The sequence below is a fragment of the Leptodactylus fuscus genome, chromosome 10 (assembly GCF_031893055.1).
Source record: "Leptodactylus fuscus isolate aLepFus1 chromosome 10, aLepFus1.hap2, whole genome shotgun sequence".
Taxonomy (NCBI): Eukaryota; Metazoa; Chordata; class Amphibia; order Anura; family Leptodactylidae; genus Leptodactylus; species Leptodactylus fuscus.
In genome coordinates, this window is record NC_134274.1 from 19,005,378 (window position 1) to 19,029,961 (window position 24,584).

Consider the following 24,584-nt stretch of genomic DNA (forward strand, 5'->3'; position numbering starts at 1 on the left):
CTATTTATCTATGTAAAGTGGACCTCTTCTTAGAATAATGTTTCTCTTACCCCTGGGGATCAGAGGTCATTGCTGGGGATAGGTATTAAATTGGGAGACCATGCAATATAAGGTTATGGGGAGGTAAGTGAGAGCTGAACTTTCCCCTCTGGCACATAGGAGACAATGGCAAGTGACAGTTCCAACATCTATGCCCATAGACATTGTATATATCACCCCGTTTCAGAAGTCTGCCTCCTAGTGTTTATAATGGATACTACAGGAGACACGTCCAGCGTTGCACAATGGCACCTGTAACCAGACCACTGGCCACCCAGGCTTTGTCTCCTCGGATGGGTCTAGCTATAGATGGTTACTAAGTTAATGGGCCCCAAAAGGTCCTCCCCCCCATATAAAATATATAAGTATTCTAAAGAACACAAAAGATTTAGCATTTGGGACCAGGAACTTCAGGTTACACCTCTGTGTTGGGGCAAGAGATGGGAACATGACATTAAATGATCTTTGCTGAATTTTTTTGCCTGTATTCCATCTCTCAGGAACAGCGCCACTTTAGTGAATAGGCTATGTCTGGTATTGCAGTTCAGTTGTATATTGGGTAGTAAATTTAGCACAACCGTTGCATTAAATTTTTACTATGTTCATTTTACTATCAAATTTTGACCCTGTAGGAGATTTATTGATACTGGTGCAAAGAAAATGGAGGAATGGCGCAGATCAACATATCACATTGTTTCTGTTTGTGAAAGCAGAGTTGTGGTTGGTCGCAACAACGTTCTCTAAACAAGGCCCCTGTGTCATAAGATGTTTTTGGGGCCACAGTCCTGTGCCATTTACGGGTATCTTATGTGTTAGAGGGGTCCTGGAGCTAGGCCCATGACTGCGGCCTATAACCTCTTACATGGAAGAAGAGCAGGTGCAAGTGATTGATAATATAAAGTAGTAGACTGTTCCTTACCACATCCATAGATCCATAGATGAAGCTCGAGGTGCCAAACCAACCCTCCGGACCAAGGAGGGGAATTCACACGAACAGGTTGAGAGAAGGAGATGGCTTGCAACACTCTTGTTATATTAAAATTCCACTTTTAATTTAGTGCATTAAAAATACAGTATCCACACAAAAGCAAAAAGTGACAGAAAAAAAAAATCATAACATGACTGCGTTAAGAACAAACACTAACGCGTCCCCTTAATCATAGCGTATATAATGAAAAACTACATGCATTTAAATAGGGTCTACGGGTGTGTCCCACACCGTCGTTCAATAATATATATATACAAGTATTTCGTAATACCCATAGCGGGAACATAAACGATTTTAAAAAAAAAAAAACAGGCAAAGACACAAACATGGGTTGTCCGAACAATGTCCACTAAATACATTCTACAGAAACCAGATTTTAATCGCTTCCTGGACTGGTGCAACTGATTGATCCATACGGGAAGCAACTGCTGGGACCCCTAAGATCGGTAGAGCCCCCCCATGAATAAAACTCCAGTGCGCTTGGATGACTGACACTCAATTCACTTGTCATGAATGGATTATCAACCACACAAGCATTTCATTTAGGCGACTACATCTGCACCAGAGTCTCCGACTGAGAGAAAAGTGGACTTTTCTCTCCATCAGTTTAAGAATAAAAAAGATGGACACCCAACTGACCCTATTATCATCTATGGGGTTTGCCAGTGTCCACAGAGAGACCAGCGCAGATGTGAATCTAGCCTAATGGAGGAAATAGAAGAGAACTTTCCCAATGTTTGGACCCCAGCGATCTGACACTTATTCATTATCCATAGGACAAGGAATAAGTGTCTGTAGAGAAACATCCCCTTTAAGACTATCCAACCATTTATCTTTTATTGGGGGCAAATGTTCTTCTGAGTGTTTATTCTCCTGATCCTTGTCCGGTATAAAAGAACTTCACATATACAACACAGACAGAACAATGTCCTGGAAACAATTGTAATCTAGAAATCAAATACAATTTATTTTAAAACTCTTCTTTAAAAATACAGGAATATTAAAAAAATTTACAAAATAATTTAAAATAAAATATGTGCAGGTTTGGTTTTTTATTGTCCATTAAATGTCCATTAATATGGGTTGTACCTGTGGCTCATTGGATCATTAATCATGGGGTGCATCATCATAGGGTGGCACGGGTAGGATCCAAGGCTTGTTGGAGCAATGGGTGGTACACTGAGTGTAGGCCTGATGACCGCTGGTGGTAGCGCTCCATAAGGATGGACTGGTGCTGGATGGGGGAGTGGTACAGTCATATTTGGCTGTACAGAGTAACTTGGAGGCTGAAAGTCAGAGTAATTGTAATATGGAAGGTACAGCCCAGAGAAGAAAGCTTCAACTCTCTCATCTTGAGTTTGACGCTTAAACTTCATCCTTCGGTTCTGGAACCAAGTTTTTATCTGTCAAAGGAATAAGAAGACATAAGTATGTTGTGGTGCCAAGGCCTATAGTGGGTCATGGACCACACAAAACCTCCAAACCCCTTACAGCTACTTCACTGGTTAAGCTACAATACTCAAGACATACCAACTGTACTAAGAATGGTTATAATAATCTCTAGAGGTCCCACCTGGTTCTCTGATAACTTCAGCACCTTGGACAGTCTCTTCTTCTCACTGGACCCAATGTAGCGGTGATCCTTGAAGCTTTTCTCTAGCTCCTGCAGCTGCTCAGTAGTGAACTTAGTTCTGGTTCTGGATGTAGACTCCTCCGAGTCCTCAGACATGGCTTCAGGGCTCTTCAGACTTTCAGAGTCAGAGAGCTGACACTTCTCTTGGACAGAGCTTGGCCTTTGGGCAGATACTTCCTGAAATGCCTTTCGAGATACGGAAAAACCTATAAAATTAACATGAAGAAAGTCATATATAGGACATGTAAATAATAAAACAGGTTGTATATGAGACGTAATGCAACCTCCAGAGTCAGGGCATGCTGGGATTTGTGGTTGAAGAGCAGTGATATTCCTTGTTATAACTTTATGCTCTACTACACAGTGGAAATGCTGATGGAAGGATCAGGATCATTGAATAAATTTACAATCTGCTCATGGGGAGTCTAAAGTTGGCCAAACTCTGTAGATACTGTAGCCATTGACAGGTAATGACTATGGCCTGACTGCGTATTTGGCTGACAGCTACATTGTATGATTCAACCCCCCTCCCCATACACAGTCGGCTTGGACAGTTGAAATCCAGTGTTTCAGCAACTTTCGTCACTTCAGCTGTTGTGGAACTACAACTCCTAGCATGCTCTGTTTACTTCTATGGGAGTTCCAAGAACAGCAGTGCAAGTATGCATCCTGGGAGTTGTAGTTTTGCAATAGTGAAAGGTTTCGGACCCCTGATCTATGGTATAAGACCAGCCTTAGAAGAGTCACAGAGCATCAAATATTATCAAATGTGGACATGAAATCCTTAGTCAGGGTTCCAATTAAAAGGAGTTAAAATAAACTTAGCTTATCTCTCATAGATATTATAGGGGGTAGCTTGATGATCATAGAGGTCTGACCACTGGCCCCCACCAATTTTGAGAACAGGGGTCCATTAACTTGCACACTGCCAATAAATACAAACCACTTTAACATGCTTAGTATTTTGCAAGTCAAAACCCGAAGAAGGTGCAAAAACATCTCATGCTAACATGGACCAACACAATTGTATCCACCATCTGAGTCTTTAGCTATTGCAACACTACAATTCATAAACAAGGCTCTTGGGACATGCTGGGATTTGTAGTGTAGAGACAGCTGGAAAACCCATTACAGCAAGGCTACACCTATGGCCATGACTACATAAAGGTTATGATAGTAGGAAGAACTATAACCACCAAAGAAAAAATTCCCCCCACCACAATATAAGAAGAACTATAACCTCAAAAGAAGAAATTGTCCCATAATATAAGAAGAATTATAAAATATAAAGGGGTTAAAAAAAATCCCTTACCATGCGTGTCCTGTGGGGTGCTTGGAGCTTGGTAAAGTGCAGTTTTGTTGTCAATGTGGTTCTCCTTCTCATTATAGCCTGTCCCCCCAGTAGACCTCTCCATTCCTGATAGCAATGAGATATTAGATTCCATTCCATAGGGTAAAGCTTGGCCCAGCCTGCATCTTAATAAATCCATATTGGGAAGAGTAGTGGTAGAAGGGGTCTTGAGACTGCTTTCTGAGAGCCATTCCACAGAATAAGGCCTCTTCTCCATTTCCAGATCTGAGATGTTCTTCACTTCCTCTCCAATGTCCAACTAACCTTCTCACTGTCTTTCAAGCATATTTAAAGCCCCCTGACCAAAGGTGGGGTGTAATGAGCCAACACTTGTAATAATGTCTAGAACAATAGGCTTATTGAGTGTTACTGTAATTTCCATTGTCAGGGGGCTGTCACATCCTCTTAATCCCTCAATCCAGAAGTTACTGGCTCCAAGTTCATTTGTAGAAGGCCCTCCTCCAATGATAGAACTGTCAAGTAATTAAATTACCTTTAAGGATTAGATAGTCTTATATCATGGCAGCTAATGAATTTTGGGATTCATTGTTTCCAGATAAGACTCTATAGGGCAGACAGTCTGGAGAAACTTAATCAGAGTCTTCAAGTTATTCAGTAGATACTTTGGATCTAATTGAATTAATGGTGATTGTTTGATCCCAGAGATCAGTTTTTGCTTTGTCACTGCTGAGTCTTAGGTATAGTTGTAGAAACTATGGGATATTAAACATATAATTATTTCATACAGGTTCCTGGAACAGGAAAGAACTCTGGAAAGAGACAGGTTTATCTGATCTCTGGAGCCATGTAGTGTTTGTAGGGAATAATGTTAATGTGGTTTATTAAGGAAGGAGTAACATAGGAAATGAGGGAAGGGCCATTGACATGGCAGCAAATGTGTACTTGGGTGCATTTCAAAGCCAATAGCTTGATGTTTTTATGAACCAGATCAAACACTTAATGGTACATTTTGTGAAAGAGACCTGGTCTTCTCAGGTGATCCCCAGATAAGATCTCAGCTGAAGACCTTCCTACTCCACCCTTTCCATGCCTACAGACTACTGCACAGGTCTAATGAGCAATAAGGCGTCTGGTCTGACGTATCCAGGGTGGAAGGGGTTAAACGACCAACAAGCGATCCCCCCACCCTCCCTGTAAACACCTCATTTAGTATTGTCTGAGTAAACTGGCACCAACCTAACCTCAATGATAAGGAGTAAAATTACTGGAACTTTCTAATGTAAACAGATTGTAAGAAGACAGTCAAGTAGATATTTAGTCTTCAAAGGGGGATTGTTGTCTCGGCTGTAGACACTTCAGCCTTCCAGGGGTGCAAATTGGGACTCAATGACAATGTTTACATACTTTCAGTGCAGCCTGAATAGTGAACAAGCCGTAAAGGTAGACATTATAGGTGAGATTATGTAGAATGAGGTCTGCTATTAGAAGGTCTGGTACCAGAAATGGTCAGGCTGAGGACCTTCCTACTTATGTTGTGTAATTGCAGCTTTTTTTGCCCTCCATGTCTTTCATATTTGGCAAGACTTATTATATTTGAATAGACCTCGACTCTTGAGGAAAAAAAAAAAAAAAGTCTACAGCCCAGATTTACCATTGTGGTTATGACTAGACATTGGCATAGACATGACTTATCTAATTTGGGCTACATTGTTGCAACGTACTAGACATGGAGGTGTGGATGCTCCACCATTTGACCTGATTTACACCGTTCCCCAAAATGGTGTAGAAAAATGCTGGCTCAAAGTAAGCCAACTAAAAAGTGGTGTTAACTTCGACTACATGGTATAAAGATACACCAGACTCATCATCCAGCGCCAGGCACTGTGATAAATCTGGGTCTTTGTGTAACCACTACCAAAAACATGGATCTAGAGATGTAGCATGTGCTTACAATGTCTTAAGCCTTGCAAAAACAAAAAGTTGCTATTAGAAACAATGGGGAGCATTAAGATTGCATCTGAATTATTATGGTACCAGCTTTATGGATTGAGTCATAGTAAATTTTTCAGTCCAAGGCTTCGCCATCCACTTTCATAAAAATAAAAGGGGCAAAGAGAGTGCAGAAGGGACAATGTGAGACATCTCTGGAGTGAGAAAGACCCATGCACCAAACATGAGTCCTATTTATGGCCTTTTGCACTAGAAAACCTTGTGACGTTTCAGCTTGTTGATGTTCTATGAGCTCATTCACTCTATACTGGGGAACAGCTGAGCAGAATAAAACACACCTGAAGGTATACAGATCTCATTTCAGTGATCCTTGCAGGTGTCAGTATCCGAACCCCACCCATCAAAACTTCTGATATGTTTGAAGATTTCTGACCCTACAAGTGTTCCTACATTGGTAGCAGAAGGACTGAATCATGGTAACTAGTCTTAGTCTAAGATGTGTATTTCATATAAGATATATGTATATAGATATACCATCCACCTTCTTGTACTTGTATCAGGTGATACTGTTTCTTATTAAAGAGACACTGCAATGTTTGACAGATTATTTTTCAGACAATCCTCCATGCCTGTCTCCAGCTTCACAGTTCCATTGTTGGTAATTATTCTGCAAGACTTGCAAAAACTAAATCCTTATTGTTTGTTGACATACTACAGTGTGAATGAGATTATAGGGTTTTATATATTATATTATATATATTTACATGGTTATATGGATTTCTTTTCTTTTGTGGTGTGTGTGTGTGGTTTTTTTTTTGTCAAAATTGACAGTATGGTGAAACCAGAGTCACAAAACAATTATGGCTATCATGGAGTTGCAAAAGATATAACTTGTATGGACATCCTCTCTCAATTTTTTTGTAATGCAATTTTTGTAGCCAAAGTCAGACATGGATCATAAATGGCTGGAAACTATAAAAAAATAAAAAAAAGTTTTTGTTAATCACCTCCTGGTTTTGGATACATAGTCTATGTCAAGCGTAAAGCAACATCAGAAGCGTTTTTTTTTTTTTTTTTTTTTAAATTTTAGAACCAGCATGTGTGAGATTTGGATGAGCTAGCTGAAAAAAATAGTACTGAAAAAAGAAAACTGATTCCCATTGACGTCAATGGGAGAATTTTCAGGTGTTGTGAAGCTGATTGTTACAGATTTTGTTGTGGTTTATTGAACCAAAAGTGAAGTGAACAGAAAGGATGAGTATAAGAACTTCTATAAATTTCCCATTACTTTTACAGCCACTCCTGGCTTTGGCTCAAAAAAAAAAAAAAAAAAAAAAAACTCAACAAAATTTGCTATATAAACAGCTGCATTTCCGCAATGTGGGGCCTAAGGCTAAGGACCCACATTGCAGAAATGCAGTTTTTTTTTTTGCTGTGTTTTTTTTTTTTTTTAGCCAAAACAAAGTGGCTACAAAAGGAATGGGAAGTTCTTATACTTCTGCTCATTCCATTCCTGGCTTTGGCTCAAAGAAACACAAAAAAAGCTGCATTTCCGGAACGAGGGGCTGTAGCCCCATGTTGCAGAATCGCAGCTTTTTTTTTTGTTGCGGTTTGTTGAACCAACGCCAAGACTGCCTGACTGCAAAAGGAATGGAAAATATATAGGAAGTTCTTATACTTCTCGCTTCTGCTTAATCCACTCCTGGCCTTGGCATAAAAAACTGCAGCAAAATCTGCAACTAAAAAAAAGCTACATCTCTGTAATGTCAGGCCTCAACCTTAAACTGGGGCTCCATGTTGTGTAAACACTGCGGTTTGGTTACAGCAGAAACGCCATGGAAAAAAAAAGGTAAATGTAAGTTCATGATGTTTCCTTCCTGCTAGATCCACTTAAGCTTTGGTGCGAAAAAAACTGCACAAAAAACTGTGTGAGTTTTGAGACCTCTAGCATTGGTATGATGATGCTGTGTGTGTGTTTTAGCCAATAGAAAAGTAAAATCCAAAATGTAATGGAGAACAAGCCTACAAGGAGCATAAAGATGAGGTATAGAGTTGTATAATGTTGCAGGTCTGTATGAAGCCATAATAGACTTTCCGTGGTGGTGCATGGGCCTCTATAGCAGGTACATGATGTACTCAATACAATGTAACGTGGCAGTAGGCTACTACTTGTGGATGGAAGGTGCTCCCATGTCGCTCTTATTGAACTAATCTCACCAGGAGGATTTTTTTTCCCTCTAAGATATTATATACATAACTCTATCATGGCTTGGTTTTTATGATTGCCTTAGAAGTCCATGAACCCTCTATCCTACCACTCTATGTATTCCTTCACAGGTAGCATACCCCCTGCCAAGGAGCTACTCATCCTGTCATACACAATTCATTATATTTCATCTACTGCCCACTTCTAGAAAGACTATTACAATTTCCTTTCAGCAACAAAGACTTGAATGCATCAAGTTCACGCCTTCCAAGATTAGTCGTGTGTCCTGGCTCCTGTCTAGTGTCCTGTACATTGTGATCAATCTCTGCATATATAGTATATGTTAAATACATACCTTCATTGTCCACACTAAGATGGCTCCACGTGTGGCATGTATGTGATACATACATACTTTTTGGGGTTCGCCATCCACAAATTACTTTGCAGTCTGTACAGACCCCAGAATATAATAAGTGGGGGCCCAGGGGATGTTCAGAAACACAATAAACACTTAGGCTAGGTTTACACGTAGGAATTCATCATGGATTTGAGAGTAGATTCCACCACGGAATCCATGTCAGATTCCGTCCATTGCTTTCAATGGGAGGCAGAGATCGCATCAGGATGTAGATAACAAATCAGCGTCTTATTCGATCTGGGTCTAACCTGCTTTGGGAAATCTCAATTGTCTCCAAACTTCACCAAATACTTGTACCGGACATGTCCTCTAGGGCACCTTAGAAGAATATTGACTCAGTTTGGAAGACATGATAATTGCTATAGCTTAGACAGTATCATTCTAAGTAAATAGACCTAATGAACTTAAAGCTTTTCATAGGGTTGAAAGTTGTTTGTATGATGACATCAATGTCTCCCTACAATCTGTTTGGACTTCTTCAATCTAATCTTGGGTCTGTCAACAATGGTGGACATGCCTTGACATATTCTACATGTCTCAGGCTATGTTTCCCCTAATAATGTCCATTGCTTGGAAAGAAAAAGCTCAATTAGGCTGAGGCCTCAATAGGCTTTAAAGATGGACCCTAGTGAATCTTTGATGAATCCTTGAGATGCTATTACACTTTCTGATCTTGGCCAACACAAGCGCCAATCATTGAGAAACGTGTCAATGGGCTCCTGATTGTCAAACCATAGTATCACAGGCCCACTGCATTCGGCCGTATAGAACAGAGGTTCCCAAACACAAGGCAGCGGCGACCTCCCGGGCCGTGGATCATGTGGTACTGGGCCACAGATTCCCTCAGGCGACCTCTCTGTGTGCTCTGAGATGTACAATTATTGTACTTACAGAGCAGTGATGGGGTTGGCGGGACTTTCTCTTACACATAACTTGTGCACATCTTCAATTTTCTTCCCGTTGGTACCATAGAATAGGGGGTCAAGATTCCAGAAAGAAAGCAGAAGATGCGCACAAGCTGTGTACAAGAGGAGCCCCCCCCCCCCCCCCCGAAAGCTTGACCCCCTAGTCTATGTTTCCAGTCGGAAGAAAATAGAAGATGCGCACAGACTGTGTGAGAGGGGAGGTCCCGCCAACTCCATCACTACTCTAACTACAATATAACTATACAGAGCAACAAAATATTGTTTAGTTTGTGAGGTATGGGGACTATTACTTATGGGAAGGGGGTGCTGTTAGCTCACTATTACTATAATAGTGCCTCCCAGTCTCCCACAGGTTATAGCATTACTCATGTCTCGGTAGGAGACTATTACATGTGTGTATGTGAGGAGGAGGGGGTATTAGGGCACTATTGGAGAAATAGTGCCCTCTTACATGTAACAGCATTACCTTATGTGTGTATGGGGGGGGGTTACCTGTGGAGGGGACTAATAGGCCAATATTATTGTAATAGTGCCCCCCTCCTCAATAAGAAACAGCATTACTTATGTGGGGAAGGGAACTATGATGTGGGGGTGCTATTAGATCACTAGTAAAGGAATAGTGTACCCCTGCAGGTAATGCCATTACTTATGTGAAGAGTTTACACTTGGAGGGGGGCACTACTACATGTGAGGTGGTGCTGCAACCCAACCCTGTCCACAAGCAGCACCACCCTCCAAATTCCACCTCCATCCTTCCAGGCAATAGAGATATTGTCTACATTAAAATTGGTCCTTGAAACAAACAAAAAAAAAAGTTGGGAACTGCTGCTATAGAGGACTCATGTGGAGAGAGCTTCCCCTGTCCCATAGTGTCCCACCCTCTGGAAAATCTTGCTCATGAGGCAATAACCCAATGTGAACACTGTCATGTGGTCTACTTCTATAGTCATAATTCATACCCCAGTTCACACAGAGAATGCTCACATCTCAGTGGGCTTTTCTTATAGGTTCTGGAGCAGCCCCCTTCCCTTATGTTTAGGGTCACTGTAGGGAATACCTGTATACTTTCTCAGTGTGTTTTATAGGGATGGGAATTGGATGGGCCGTCATAGACTGAGGCTTGCTTAAGACTTGTGCAGGCAAATTCACCAATACACCTGCACAGTCAGCTCAGCCAAGTATGCATGTATTCTCTCTAGGCAAAAAACGGTAAGACATCCTAAAATCAACCACCTGACCCTTCTTCATCCCCCAAAATCTACTGTCTGAGAACAGTGAGGAGGCCCCATATACACTCACCGGCCACTTTATTAGGTACACCTGTCCAACTGCTCGTTAACACTTAATTTCTAATCAGCCAATCACATGGCGGCAACTCAGTGCATTTAGGCATGTAGACATGGTCAAGACAATCTCCTGCAGTTCAAACCGAGCATCAGTATGGGGAAGAAAGGTGATTTGAGTGCCATTGAACGTGGCATGGTTGTTGGTGCCAGAAGGGCTGGTCTGAGTATTTCAGAAACTGCTGATCTACTGGGATTTTCACGCACAACCATATCTAGGGTTTACAGAGAATGGTCCGAAAAAGAAAAAACATCCAGTGAGCGGCAGTTCTGTGGGCGGAAATGCGTTGTTGATGCCAGAGGTCAGAGGAGAATGGCCAGACTGGTTCGAGCTGATAGAAAGGCAACAGTGACTCAAATAGCCACCCGTTACAACCAAGGTAGCCAGAAGAGCATCTCTGAACGCCGCACAGTACGTCCAACTTTGAGGCAGATGGGCTACAGCAGCAGAAGACCACACCGGGTGCCACTCCTTTCAGCTAAGAACAGGAAACTGAGGCTACAATTTGCACAAGCTCATCGAAATTGGACAATTGAAGATTGGAAAAACGTTGCCTGGTCTGATGAGTCTCGATTTCTTCTGCAACATTTGGATGGTAGGGTCAGAATTTGGCGTCAACAACATGAAAGCATGGATCCATCCTGCCTTGTATCAACGGTTCAGGCTGGTGGTGGTGGTGTCATGGTGTGGGGAATATTTTCTTGGCACTCTTTGGGCCCCTTGGTACCAATTGAGCATCGTTGCAACGCCAAAGCCTACCTGAGTATTGTTGCTGACCATGTCCATCCCTTTATGACCACAATGTACCCAACATCTGATGGCTACTTTCAGCAGAATAATGCGCCATGTCATAAAGCTGGAATCATCTCAGACTGGTTTCTTGAACATGACAATGAGTTCACTGTACTCCAATGGCCTCCACAGTCACCAGATCTCAATCCAATAGAGCATCTTTGGGATGTGGTGGAACGGGAGATTCGCATCATGGATGTGCAGCCGACAAATCTGCGGCAACTGTGTGATGCCATCATGTCAATATGGACCAAAATCTCTGAGGAATGCTTCCAGCACCTTGTTGAATCTATGCCACGAAGAATTGAGGCAGTTCTGAAGGCAAAAGGGGGTCCAACCCGTTACTAGCATGGTGTATCTAATAAAGTGGCCGGTGAGTGTACATTAGATTGTCTGTCAGTCCTGACAAAATTGTCAGGTTTGGTCAATGTAAATGCTATGTATACGTGTAGCTTGTGTTCTTTTCTGGAGTCTGCATGCCTCACTAGCCCCCCCCCCTCCCTCCCCCCATCATCGGCTCCTCTGTACCCATATACACACAGCAGTTTGCCAGAAAGGTTTGGGGGTGGGGTATAATGAGGTGGGGAGTGCTCTCCTCAATAAAATACAGTATTCTTCGTAGCCAAAGAACTAATATTGATGGCCTACCCTTAGCCCCCATTACTTATGTGAGGGGTACTACTATTATAATGGTGCCCCCCCACCCTCAGCAGGTACTAGCATTATTCATGGGGGAAGGAGCACTATTTTTGTAATGGTGCCCCCCAAAAGGTAATCACATTGCTTGTTTTGGGGAGGAGGTAACTGCTCCGTGTGTATTGCTTATGTGGGAGGGGGCACTATTATTATAAGGAACATTAATTTGTTCCCCAGGCAGTAGATAACCTATAAGCGCCCCTGCTTATAATAGGCCATCAATATGAGATCAATGGGGGTCCAACACTTGGTGTCACCGATCAGTTGGTGGAGCCCTCAAATCACTCTCCCATTAAAAATAAACTGAGCCTGACTGCTGCAATTGTCCTATGCAGGGCAGTAACTATAGGGGATGCAAAATGGTATACTTGGGCCCTGAAACAGTCACATAGGTCAGCGATATCAGAACAGTGGGACTCCAGCACCTACGATCCTGCTGATCAGTTGTTTCCAGCAGTCAATACAATGAATTGAGAAGTAGCAAATGGCTCCATTCTGTGTAGTGGCCAGATCGGGTACTGCAGGTCAGTTCAAATTCACTTGAATTGGAACTGAACTGCAGTGACATTTGTTGGCCACTACACAGAGAATGGAGCTGTTTGTTTTTAGCTCCACTGTCTGTGTAGTAGCTGCTGGAAACAGCTGATCAGCAGGGTCCTAGGTGCTGGAGCCCCACTATTCTAGTATTGATGACCTTCTCAAGGGAAGGTCAAGAATATAGTTGAACTGGAACCCCCTATACTACTACTTAATATTATTACTTATTTCATGATAATAATAATATGCTGAATGAGTTGTGTCTTGGCTGTACAGGCAACGTCCAGTTGTATCTATTAATCTATTACTAATTTACTTTGATATAGCAAGTGCAATGTTGCCTGCATTCTTACTATGACTGTGAGAAAAAAAAAATTATATATATTCAGTATACACAGAAATGCAGATAACATTGTGGAGCTTATATATGAATTACAGATACAATTACACTTTATTAATGTTTTTGAATTATTTAATTAATATAGAAACAATTAGACCAGTAAGCAAACATTTATATTGAACTTTATTTGACTAGGTATTAAAATTGTTGATTTCTAAGAAAAGAAAAAAAAATTGAAAATTTTATATATATATATATTCTCAATTTTAGTTCTCAGTATAATCATTAATATACAAGGTATACAGAAGAAATAATTTAGCAAAATGAAGCATACGAAATTGTGTAACATGCATAAAACCAGCATTGATTCCACGTGTCAGATATTAGGACGCTGTATTTTTTTCAGCTCCCGGCTTCTTGATTTCCCCCAAACCCCATGGGGCGCAGCGGCTGTAGGGACGAGGACCCCAGAGCCCCATTTTCCCATGCCTTATGCCTCTTTAACTCTGATTTTCAAAGAAGTATATGCATAGGAAAATGGAACAACGAGTGTATGCTGTCAGTCTAGGAAACAGATACAGGACAAAGAGATACAGTTACTAACATGTAGCAGAATCTATATAGTGACAATATGCTATTAAACATAAACCAACTAAATGTAATTTTTTTTTTTATTTTAGACTTTTAATATTCAAATACTGTAAAGAATTTTCAGATTTTCAAACAAAATTGCTCATTAATATTCCCGTATTTCCCTGTCGTACTCTAACTTATGAAAATAATTAATAATTTTCATCTAATACATTTTATAAATTAATTGGTGACAATGAATAAAAACCAAATATATATATTTTTGTTTTCTATTTTGCATAAGAATATATATATGAGAAATGGTGGAAAATATGAAATTATATCTTTATACTTGTCCATATTTATATTTTTAATAAGTATAAAATTAAAGAAAAATCTTACTTATCTGGTAATTTAATTCACATATATTTGTTGTCTGTATAAAAGAATATATTAACATTACAATTATAAAAGGAAAACTAATCAAAATATTGTAAAACAATTATATATATTTATAACTGTATATAATTTATTTCTGAAAAAAATCATATATAAAAATAATGAAAAAAAAAAAATATATATATATATTTGTATTTATCTTGTAAAATAATAGGTGTGGTATATTAGGTTGCGGGCTTACCTGATGTTCTGCTGGATGTAGTGATGACCATACTTCAAGTTTCTGGTATTTATGGCACATTAGGACCTTGAAGGAATATTAACATAACACTGTAACAGTTTATCATATTCTTAATTCGCTTTCTCTTCATCAAGGTCCTTCCTGCACCTGCAAGACGCCTTGGAATAAAGCTCCAATTGATAGAACTTCTAAGGATGGGAGTTGTACTAAGAACCAATTAACACATCCAGGAACATCAACTCCGACTGAAAAAATCTGGTATGTCCATTATCTGTGTTGTCTACCCCCCAATACGTCATTGTGCCAGGATACAGACTAGAGATTAAAAAAAAGGAAAAGTTACTTGCAAATGTGTGTTTTGTTCATTTTATCTATTTCTATGTCCTTCATTGCAAACATGATTCTGCTCAGACATCAAGGTCTGTTTGCAATGTTCTGTGGCAATGTTCTGTGGCCTTATCATGGCACCTCGGAGACTCCTTACTGTTTGCCAAGGCTAAATGTAATCTAAATCTCTTCTGAAATGTCAAATGCATTGCAGCCCTTAATGTCATGTTGGCTCTATAAGGGATTAAGATACGAGCATTGTAAGTAAGTTGTGTTTATGAACTGTTGTTATAGGGCGCTATACAGACTATGCTTCTGTCTACAGAATATTGCTGCATTTACACAGCCACTCATTGAGGCTCATCTCCTTACTACTCTATAAGTGTGTCAGCCTACTGAATAGTAACATGAGCAATCCCACCTGAGATCTATACCAAGGGGAATTTACCAACCTAGTCTGGCTGGTTGATCATGTGACACATTTTTGGTGTACGGCCCTTTTTGTGCACCACTCCATTCATTTCAATGGAGCTGCTGGAAATGGCCAAAGGACAGTACTTGGCTAACCCTGGCACTCCAGTTGAAACGAATGTAGCAGTGTGTACACAGCCCGATCACCACAAGACCACCACTCCATTCAAAACTGTAGGAGAAAGAATCCTCCATTCTCCTGATAATCCCCCAAAACTGCATGTTCTGCCCTATCCTATGACTAGCAGATAACATGCCCATATGGGTAAACCCATTTATGGCTAAGGCCCCACATAGCATCCCCAAGAAAAAAAGTGCTGCAGGAAAAATCACGTTTTTTTCTCGTAGCGCTTTTCATAGACTTTCTGATTGAATTATACCTACAGGGAAGCCACGGGCATTTCCATATGATATCTATTGGAGCGCCAGAGATTGCCAAGCATTCTACTGAACTATCTTCAGTGCTCTGGACTGGCAGGTGAAGTGGACCCTCATACTCGGGATCGGAAGGGGTCTCGGTGATCAGACACCCACCGATCAAAACCTGGTACAATCCCCTTAAATTTGTTCCAAATCCTGGAGAACTATTGGCCCATATTCACTAATATTAGCTTATTTTGGTGGAATCTGGTGAAAAAAGTAAAAAATGCTAAGATTATATTTCTTGTTGTCAAATGTAAAAGTGATGAGGCCACAGTTACAGAGCAAACCAACGCTCTAGCTCATAGTAGTTGCTCATTTAGTTCTCTGTCACAATATCTATTTCTATTGAATGTAAACGAGACTGAAAACTTTCCATTATAATTGACAGAAAGCCAAGAGTTTACACATCAATATGTAAGGGATCAGGGGCTTGTTATACCACACCTCAATGTTTGGGGTCTAGAAGATCCATCATTGCTCCATTGTGGGCAGACAATGGTCATCAGGCCTGGGCATTTAGAGCTCCATGTTTTACCCTCCCTCGGGTGCATTCACACTGAGTAAATGCTAGCTTATTTTGTAGAGTAAAATTACACTTGTAAATTTCGCTAACCCATTGACTTCAATGATATTTTTTTTACAAGTGTAAAAAATACGCCTGTAAAATATAATTGAAGTCAATGGGATAGCAAAATTTACAAGTGTAATTTTACTCTACAAAATAAGCTAGCGTTTACTCTACTGATTTGTGGATATATTTTATCCATTATTTACTATGTAAGCCCCGTAGTCTTGTATCCCTCAGTATGGTAGAAACATCTCTACACAGCTGGAGGTCCTTCAGATGAATCTGTTGGTCTCCACATTTGTTGTTTGGAGTTTTTGCTACTTTCTGATAAAATCACTATATTTGAGTGGTCTTCCTTGTATTATATTTGATGGGATATTTTCTAAAAATGTCATCTATAGGCACTGCCTGATGGTCTTTCAACCCATTGAGGAGTCCAATGAGCATTTGGCCAGATGAATGTCAACCTATCCCATAATATAATTTTGAGGTACTTAAACCTTGAGGTAGCAATCTGGACAGGGTGACCCTATTGGCAGGGGTGTAGCTAGAGGGAATGCATACCTAGCAATCTGTACTGGGGGCCTGAAGGAGCCCAAAGACGTTTCTAATATAGAAGAACACATCATGGCACCACTTCATATCCAGGGTGCTCTGTTTCCTCGTCCAGTATTGGGCCGTGTCAAGAGATTAGAGGGGTCCATAGGCTTATACGTTGTTAGCGCTTGGTCGGCATACAGATAATTCATCCTGATTCCTCTATATACATATATGATCAGTTCAATGTAGGTGAATAAGCAACCATCAGATCCTTATGGGGGCCACCATGATCCTTCAAGAGGTTATGCCACTAAAAATGTTCATCCTCTAACTATAAGGATAACTTGCTGCTCAGTGGGGGTTTGACTGCTGAGACACCCATGATCTCAAGAATTGGGGAGTATTACCCATGCAGTAAATTTAGGTGAGGTGAAGGCCGCCGAACCCCTGGTGGATGCGGAAACATACCTGCTCCTGTTTACTTCTATGAGAGTGCTTGAGATAGCGGAGTGATGTACTTAGCCTATCATTGGCACTTCCATTGAAGTATCCACAATGGATTCAGTTACTTCACAAGGGATTAAAAACACTCTCAAGGTTGGTGGGGACTTCAATGCTCATCCAAATCTTAGAGGCTAGAGTATAACTTTGTTTATGGCATTATCCCTTTGTGGTAAACGTAAGCATTAACTAAAGCCAATGATTTTGGGGAGGTTTCCCAACCATCTATTGTCTCGGTACCTGTCCTGACTTTCCCTTAACAGATGACATCACTGGCCGGAGTGGTTTAGTATACTGGATTTCTATATACTGTGCTTTGTCCTTATGCAGATAAGCCAGTACCAAAGATGCCTGACAGTTATATTATCTATTCCCTAATGAGAACATATGCACATTTAGATAATGGGAACAGGTATGTGCATATGTATTTGAGGGCTGAAAGGTTTAGCTTTTTTGTGACACAGATTGTCTTAAGAAATGTGGACAAAAAAGTCTCATTCACCTGGTAATTTCAATTCAAAAAGACGGACACTAGAAAGACTCCATTACAGTCTATGGGATCACTTTGGCTCCATTCATGGCTCCATTAGAATGGGTCTTAAGTGTGTCAGCCTACTGAATAGTAACATGAGCAATCCCACCTGAGATCTATACTAAGGGGAATTTACCAACCTAGTCTGGCTGGTTGATCATGTGACACATTTTTGGTGTACGGCCCTTTTTGTGCACCACTCCATTCATTTCAATAGAGCTGCTGGAAATGGCCAAAGGACAGTACTTGGCTAACCTTGGCACTCCAGTTGAAACGAATGTAGCAGTGTGTACAAAGCCCGACCACCACAAGACCACCACTCCATCCAAAACTGTAGGAGAGAGAATCCTCCATTCTCCTGATAATCCCCCAAAACTGCATGTTCTCCCCTATCCTATGACTAGCAGATAACATGTCCATATGGGTAATATAATAGAAAAACTTTGATTCAATTATACCTATAGAGAAGCCATGGGCATTTCCATATGATGTCTATTGGAGTGCCAGAGATTGCCAAGCATTCTACTGAACTATCTTCAGTGATCTGGACTGGCAGGTAACGTGGACCCTCATACTCAGGATCGGAGGGGGTCTCGGTGATCAGACACCCACTGATCAAAACCTGGTACAATCCCCTTAAATTTGTTCCAAATCCTGGAGAACTATTGGCCCATATTCACTACTAATAGCTTATTTTGGTGGAATCTGGTGAAAAAAGTAAAAAATGATAGGATTATATTTCTTGTTGTCAAATGTAAAAGTGATGAGGCCACAGTCACAGAGCAAACCAACGCTCTAGCTCATATTAGTTGCTCATTTAGTTCTGTCACAATATCTATTTCTACTGAATGTAAACGAGACTGAAAACTTTCCATTATAATAGACAGAAAGCCAGGAGTTTACACCTCAATATGTAAGGAATCAGGGGCTTGTTATACCACACCTCAATGTTTGGGGTCTAGAAGATCCATCATTGGTCCATTGTGGGCAGACAATGGTCATCAGGCCTGGTCATTCAGAGCTCCATGTTTTACCCTCCCTCGGGTGCATTCACACTGAGTAAATGCTAGCTTATTTTGTAGAGTAAAATTACACTTGTAAATTTCGCTATCCCATTGACTTCAATGATATTTTTTTACAAGTGTAAAAATATGCCTGTAAAATATCATTGAAGTCAATAGGATAGCAAAATTTACAAGTGTAATTTTACTCTACAAAATAAGCTAGCGTTTACTCTACTGATTTGTGGATATATTTTATCCATTATTTACTATGTAAGCCCCATAGTCTTGTATCACTCAGTATGGTAGAAACATCTGTACACAGTTGGAGGTCCTTCAGATGAATCTGTTGGTCTCCACATTTGTTGTTTTCAGTTTTTGCTACTTTCTGATAAAATCACTATTTGAGTGGTCTTCCTTGTATTATATTTGATGGGATATTTGCTAAAAAATGTCATCTATAGGGGCTGCCTGATGGTCTTTCAACCCATTGAGGAGTCCAATGAGCATTTGGCCAGATGAATGTCAACCTATCCCATCATATAATTTTGAGGTACTTAGACCTTGAGGTAGCAATCTGGACAGGGTGACCCTATTGGCAGGGGTGTAGCTAGAGGGAATGCATACCTAGCAATCTCTACTGGGGGCCTGAAGGAGCCCAAAGACGTTTCTAATATAGAAGAACACATCATGGCACCACTTCATATCCAGGGTGCTCTGTTTCCTCGTCCAGTATTGGGCCGTGTCAAGAGATTAGAGGGGTCCATAGGCTTATACGTTGTGTTAGCGCTTGGTCGGCATACAGATAATTCATCCTGATTCCTCTATATACATATATGATCAGTTCAATGTAGGTGAATAAGCAACCATCAGATCTTTATGGGGCCACCATGATCATTCAAGAGGTTATGCCACTAAAAATGTTCATCCTCTAACTATAAGATAGAGGATAACTTGCTGCTCAGTGGGGGTTTGACTGCTGAGACACCCATGATCTCAAGAATTGGGGAGTATAACCCATGTACTAAATTTAGGCGAGGTGAAGGCCGCCGAACTCCTGGTGGATGCGGAAACATACCTGCTCCTGTTTACTTCTATGAGAGTGCTTGAGATAGCGGAGTGCTGTACTTAGGCCATCGTTGGCACTTCCATTGAAGTATCCACAATGGATTCAGTTACTTCACAAGGGATTAAAAACACTCTCAAGGTTGGTGGGGACTTCAATGCTCATCCAAATCTTAGAGGCTAGAGTATAACTTTGTTTATGGCATTATCCCTTTGTGGTAAACGTAAGCATTAACTAAAGCCAATGATTTGAGGGAGGTTTCCCAACCATCTATTGTCTCGGTACCTGTCCTGACTTTCCCTTAACAGATGACATCACTGGCCCGACTGGTTTAGTATACTGGATTTCTATATACTGTGCTTTGTCCTTATGCAGATAAGCCAGTACCAAAGATGCCTGACAGTTATATTATCTATTCCCTAATGAGAACATATGCACATTTAGATAAGGGGAACAGGTATGTGCATATGTATTTGAGGGCTGAAAGGTTTAGCTTTTTTGTGACACAGATTGTCTTAAGAAATGTGGACAAAAAAGTTTCTGCAAGCCTGGTCTCATTCACCTGGTAATTTCAATTCAAAAAGACGGACACCAGAAAGACTCCATTACAGTCTATGGGATCACTTTGGCTCCATTCATGGCTCCATTAGAATGGGTCTGTTTTTGCATTCTTATTGCCTTCCAACAGACCAGAGGAACGGAAAGCAAAACCTTAATGAGAATTTAGTTTAATCTAGTGCCACTGCACAATAGTCTATTCTGTCTCTTCTCTCTTCCTGACTCCTTTCCTGTCTCTCTTCTTTCTGGTCCTGTCTCCTTCCCTTCCTCCCTCTCCTCTCTCTTTCCCTTCCTCCCTCTCAAGGGCAGATCCAGGGCTGCGCGCAGCCCAGAACTAATAAAATGCAGGTCACAGGGCCAGCGGCAGCACACGGCATAGTCGGGCAAGTGCCGGGGCCCTCAGAGCCTCTGGGGGCCCCCGGCACTTGCCCGCCCCAGCACAGAACTAATGGGGAGTCCTGTACTGGATTCCCCGTTAGTTAGCGATCGTTACTTTCAGCGGTATGTGCAAATGCACATACCACTGAAAGCTGTCAGTGCAGGCCGTGGTCGCACGGCCCACGGCCTGCACTGATTGCAGAGTGACCTCTGCCCCGACGAAGCGCCTGCTATGGATTGATGTCATCAGCACTTGCAGCCAGAACATGGAGGAGGACATGTCATGTGGAAATTCAGGTAAGTATAATTTTCAGGGTGTGAGGGCCCTACTGTGGTGCATATAATACTGAGTGTGGGGGCCCTACTGTGGTGCATATAATACTGAGTCTGGGGGCCATACTGTGGTCCATATAATACAAACGAAAAACACTAAAAAGTCTAGTTAGTCAAGACATTCAACATGTAAATAATGTAAAGATATATTTGTATTCATAGAAATATCTAAAAATGTACATATAAACATGAAAATGTAACACATGGAAACTAACAATAAATACTGTAGAAAACAGGGCAACCCAGGAAGGGAGCCTGTGGCACAAATCACCATAAGAGACAAGCAAGTGAAAAGAACAGCATTAATATCCTTAATATATTATGACAACACAAGTGTGTAGATATCCTATACCTCTACATGAAAAAGTAGAAAAGAAGGAATATAGGGTGAACGACCGCTCCAGTATAGAGACAACTAAGTGAAATATCTGCACAAACATGTATGCACAATGATGTCAAATAGCAAATAGGAAGAATGCTGCACAGGACCCCACCGTATGGGTATAGCCCACCCGACGCGTGTTTCGGCACGTGCCTTCTTCCGGGGGTCCATATAATACTGAGTGTGTGGGCTCTACTGTGGTGCATATAATACTGAGTGGGGGCCCAAAGTGGAGCATATAATACTGTGTGAGGGGTCACTGTGAAGCATAGAATACTGAAGGGGGGATGAAACTGGAGGCAGAGATTATTATTGTTTGTTTATATAGCACCATTAATTCCATGGTGCTTTACATTTGGGGGTTAGATACAATACACAAAATATACAGGCAGATATAAGACTAACAGTGACCGACTGGCACGGTGGGGTAGAGGGCCCTACCCGCGAGGGCTTACAATCTATGAGGGAAGGGGGTAGAGACAGAAGCAGAGGGGGAGACAGTTCAGATGTAGATGTAGTGTGGTGATAGTGTTATTGGAGGTTGTAGGCCTTCCTGAATGGGTGAGTATTCAGGGCCTTCTTGAATCCTGTGATTGTGGGGATCAGTCTTATGTGTCTTGGTAAGGAGTTCCAGAGTATGGGGGATGCACGGGAGAAATCTTGGAGGCGGTTGTGTGAGGAGCGGATGAGAGCAGAGCGGAGTAGGAGGTTGTTGAAGGATCTGAGGTTACATGTGGGCAGGTAGCGGGAGATTAGGTCAGAGGTATATTGAGGGGACAGGTTGTGGAACGCTTTGAATGTTAACGTTAATAGCTTGAACTCCATTCAGGAGATGTTGAGGGTCTGAATGTGTGACTTGAAGGATAGGTCAGAGTCCAGGGTAACCCCAAGACATTGGACCTGTGGGACAGGGGAAAGTGGGGTTCCGTTAACTTTGATAGATGGGTCAGGTGGAGGGGCCATACGGGGTAGGGTGAAAATGATGAACTCTGTTTTCTCCATGTTGAGTTTGAAAACGTGGGAGGAGAGGAAGGAGGCTACGGCCTCTAAGCAAACTGGAACTCTGGCCAGCAGGGAGGTAATGTCAGGTCCAGAGATGTATATTTGGGTGTCGTCGGCATAGCAATGGTATTGGAAACCATGAGATTCTATGAGTTGGCCCAGGCCAAGGGTGTAGACCAGGGGTAGGGAATGTACGTCTCTCCAGCTGTTGCAAAACTACAACTCCCAGCATGCATACTCGCTCTGCTGTTCTTGGATCTCCCATGGAATTGAACAGAGCATGTTGGGAGTTGTAGTTTCACAGCAGCTGGAGAGCCGAAGGTTCCCTACCCCTGGTGTAGATGGAGAACAGGAGGGGTCCTAGGACAGAGCCTTGGGGGACACCTACGGAGAGAGGGTATGGTGAGGAGGTGGTGTGTGAGTGGGAGACGCTGAATGTGTGGTCGATGAGGTATGAGGAGATCCAGGAAAGAGCCAGGTCTGAGAGAATTTCTAACAGGAGACAGTGGTCAACTGTGTCAAAGGCGGAGGAGAGGTCAAGGAGGAGGAGGACAGAGTAATGGCGCTTGGCTTTGGCGGTTAGGTCATTGGTGACGTTTGTTAGGGCAGTTTCAGTGGAGTGCCGGGGTCTGAAGCCTGATTGAAGTCTGTCAAAGAGCAGGTTGGACGAGAGATGGGAGGAGAGTTCAGAGTGGATGTGTTGCTCAAGTAGTTTTGAGACGAACGGGAGCAGTGAGATGGGACGACGGGTCTAGGGACGGTTTAAGTATAGGAGTGACAGTGGCATGTATGAAGGCTGAGGGGAAGGATCCATTGGCTAGGGATAGTTTGAAGAGATCAGTTGGTGCCGGAGTAATGACTTCAGTGAGCTTGGGGATGAGATGTGACTGGATCAGGTCAAGCGTGCAGGAGGTGAGGTGGGATTTGGAGATTAAGGAGGAGAGTTTTTCATCAGTGATAGTGGGGAAACAGGTCAGGGATGAGGAGCAGCAAGTAGTTGGGTAGAGGGGTTGTCGGGGTGTAGGGTGAGACTGTCTCTGATGGTGTCAATTTTAGTTTTGAAGTAAGAGGCAAAGTCGTCAGCTGAGATAAGTGATGTCAGAGGGGGGGCAGGAGGACGGAGGAGGGAGTTGAAGGTGGAGAATAGCTGTTTGGGGTTGCAAGAGTGCAGATGAGTGTGGTGAAATAGACCTGCTTTGTGGAGGGGAGTGCATTCTTAAATGTGAGAACTGCCTCTTTGTAACTGAGGAAGTCTTCCTTGGAGTGGCTTTTCTTCCAGAGGCGTTCTGCAACCCGTGAGGCACGTATCAGTTTTTTAGTCAGGTCGGTGTGCCAGGGTTGTCTATTGATCAGTCGGGCTCTGGTGTTGGTGTAGGGGGCCACAGAATCAAGGGCTGAGGTGATGGTGGTATTGTAGAAGGCAGAAGTGGTATCTGTGTCCTGGAGTGAGGATATGTCAGCGAGTGGTAGGAGAGAGTCTGAGAGCGTGCAGGTGTCAAGGCGGTTGAGGTTCCTGCGGGGGCGTGTTGGTTTAGAGGTTGGGGTGTCTATTGGAGAGGAGAGGGCAGAGAATGTCAGCAGGTTGTGGTTAGAGAGGCTGCATATGGAGCAGAGGCAGGTGAATATGAGGTCTAGCGTGTGCCCCTTTATGTGGGTGGCCGAGGAGGACCAAAGGAGGCGGTGAGGGACAGGAGGCTGGAAGCAGGGGGGTGGTCTGTGTTAATGGAGATGTTGAAATCAACCATGATTAGTTTTGAGCTGATCTTAACTTTTCAGGATCGATTTAGAAATCCGATTTGCGATCATTTTTCATTCGAACCCGATCTTGATCCCAATACCGATCACAATGCAAGTCTATGGGATTTTTTTTTAAAAGCAAAAAAAGGTACCCAAAAACACATACAAGTTCTTAGAAGACATAGAAACAGCAAGGGAACACTTAAATGGCCAAAAAACATTGTTTTCTAATCACTACACAGCGTGGAGTCCAAAAATTGAAGCACATGAGCCTCTGAAAAATTGTAACTTAAAAAAAAAAGTGCAGGAGGAGCTACAGAAAATCGATGATACGTTTAACAACATCAATTTCTTTATAATGCCAATGTAATGTC

General features: G+C 41.9%; 1 protein-coding gene across 1 annotated transcript in view; it reads right to left on the reverse strand.

Moving 5' to 3' along the window:
- Positions 1 to 2,100: 2,100 nt before the first annotated feature.
- VENTX (VENT homeobox) overlaps positions 2,101 to 24,584 on the reverse strand; it is a 54,179-nt gene continuing 31,695 nt past the window's right edge. The window contains 4 exon segments of the mRNA XM_075288092.1: positions 2,101 to 2,430; positions 2,601 to 2,866; positions 3,973 to 4,259; positions 4,261 to 4,353. Coding sequence (XP_075144193.1) covers positions 2,101 to 2,430; positions 2,601 to 2,866; positions 3,973 to 4,259; positions 4,261 to 4,353 — 976 coding nt within the window.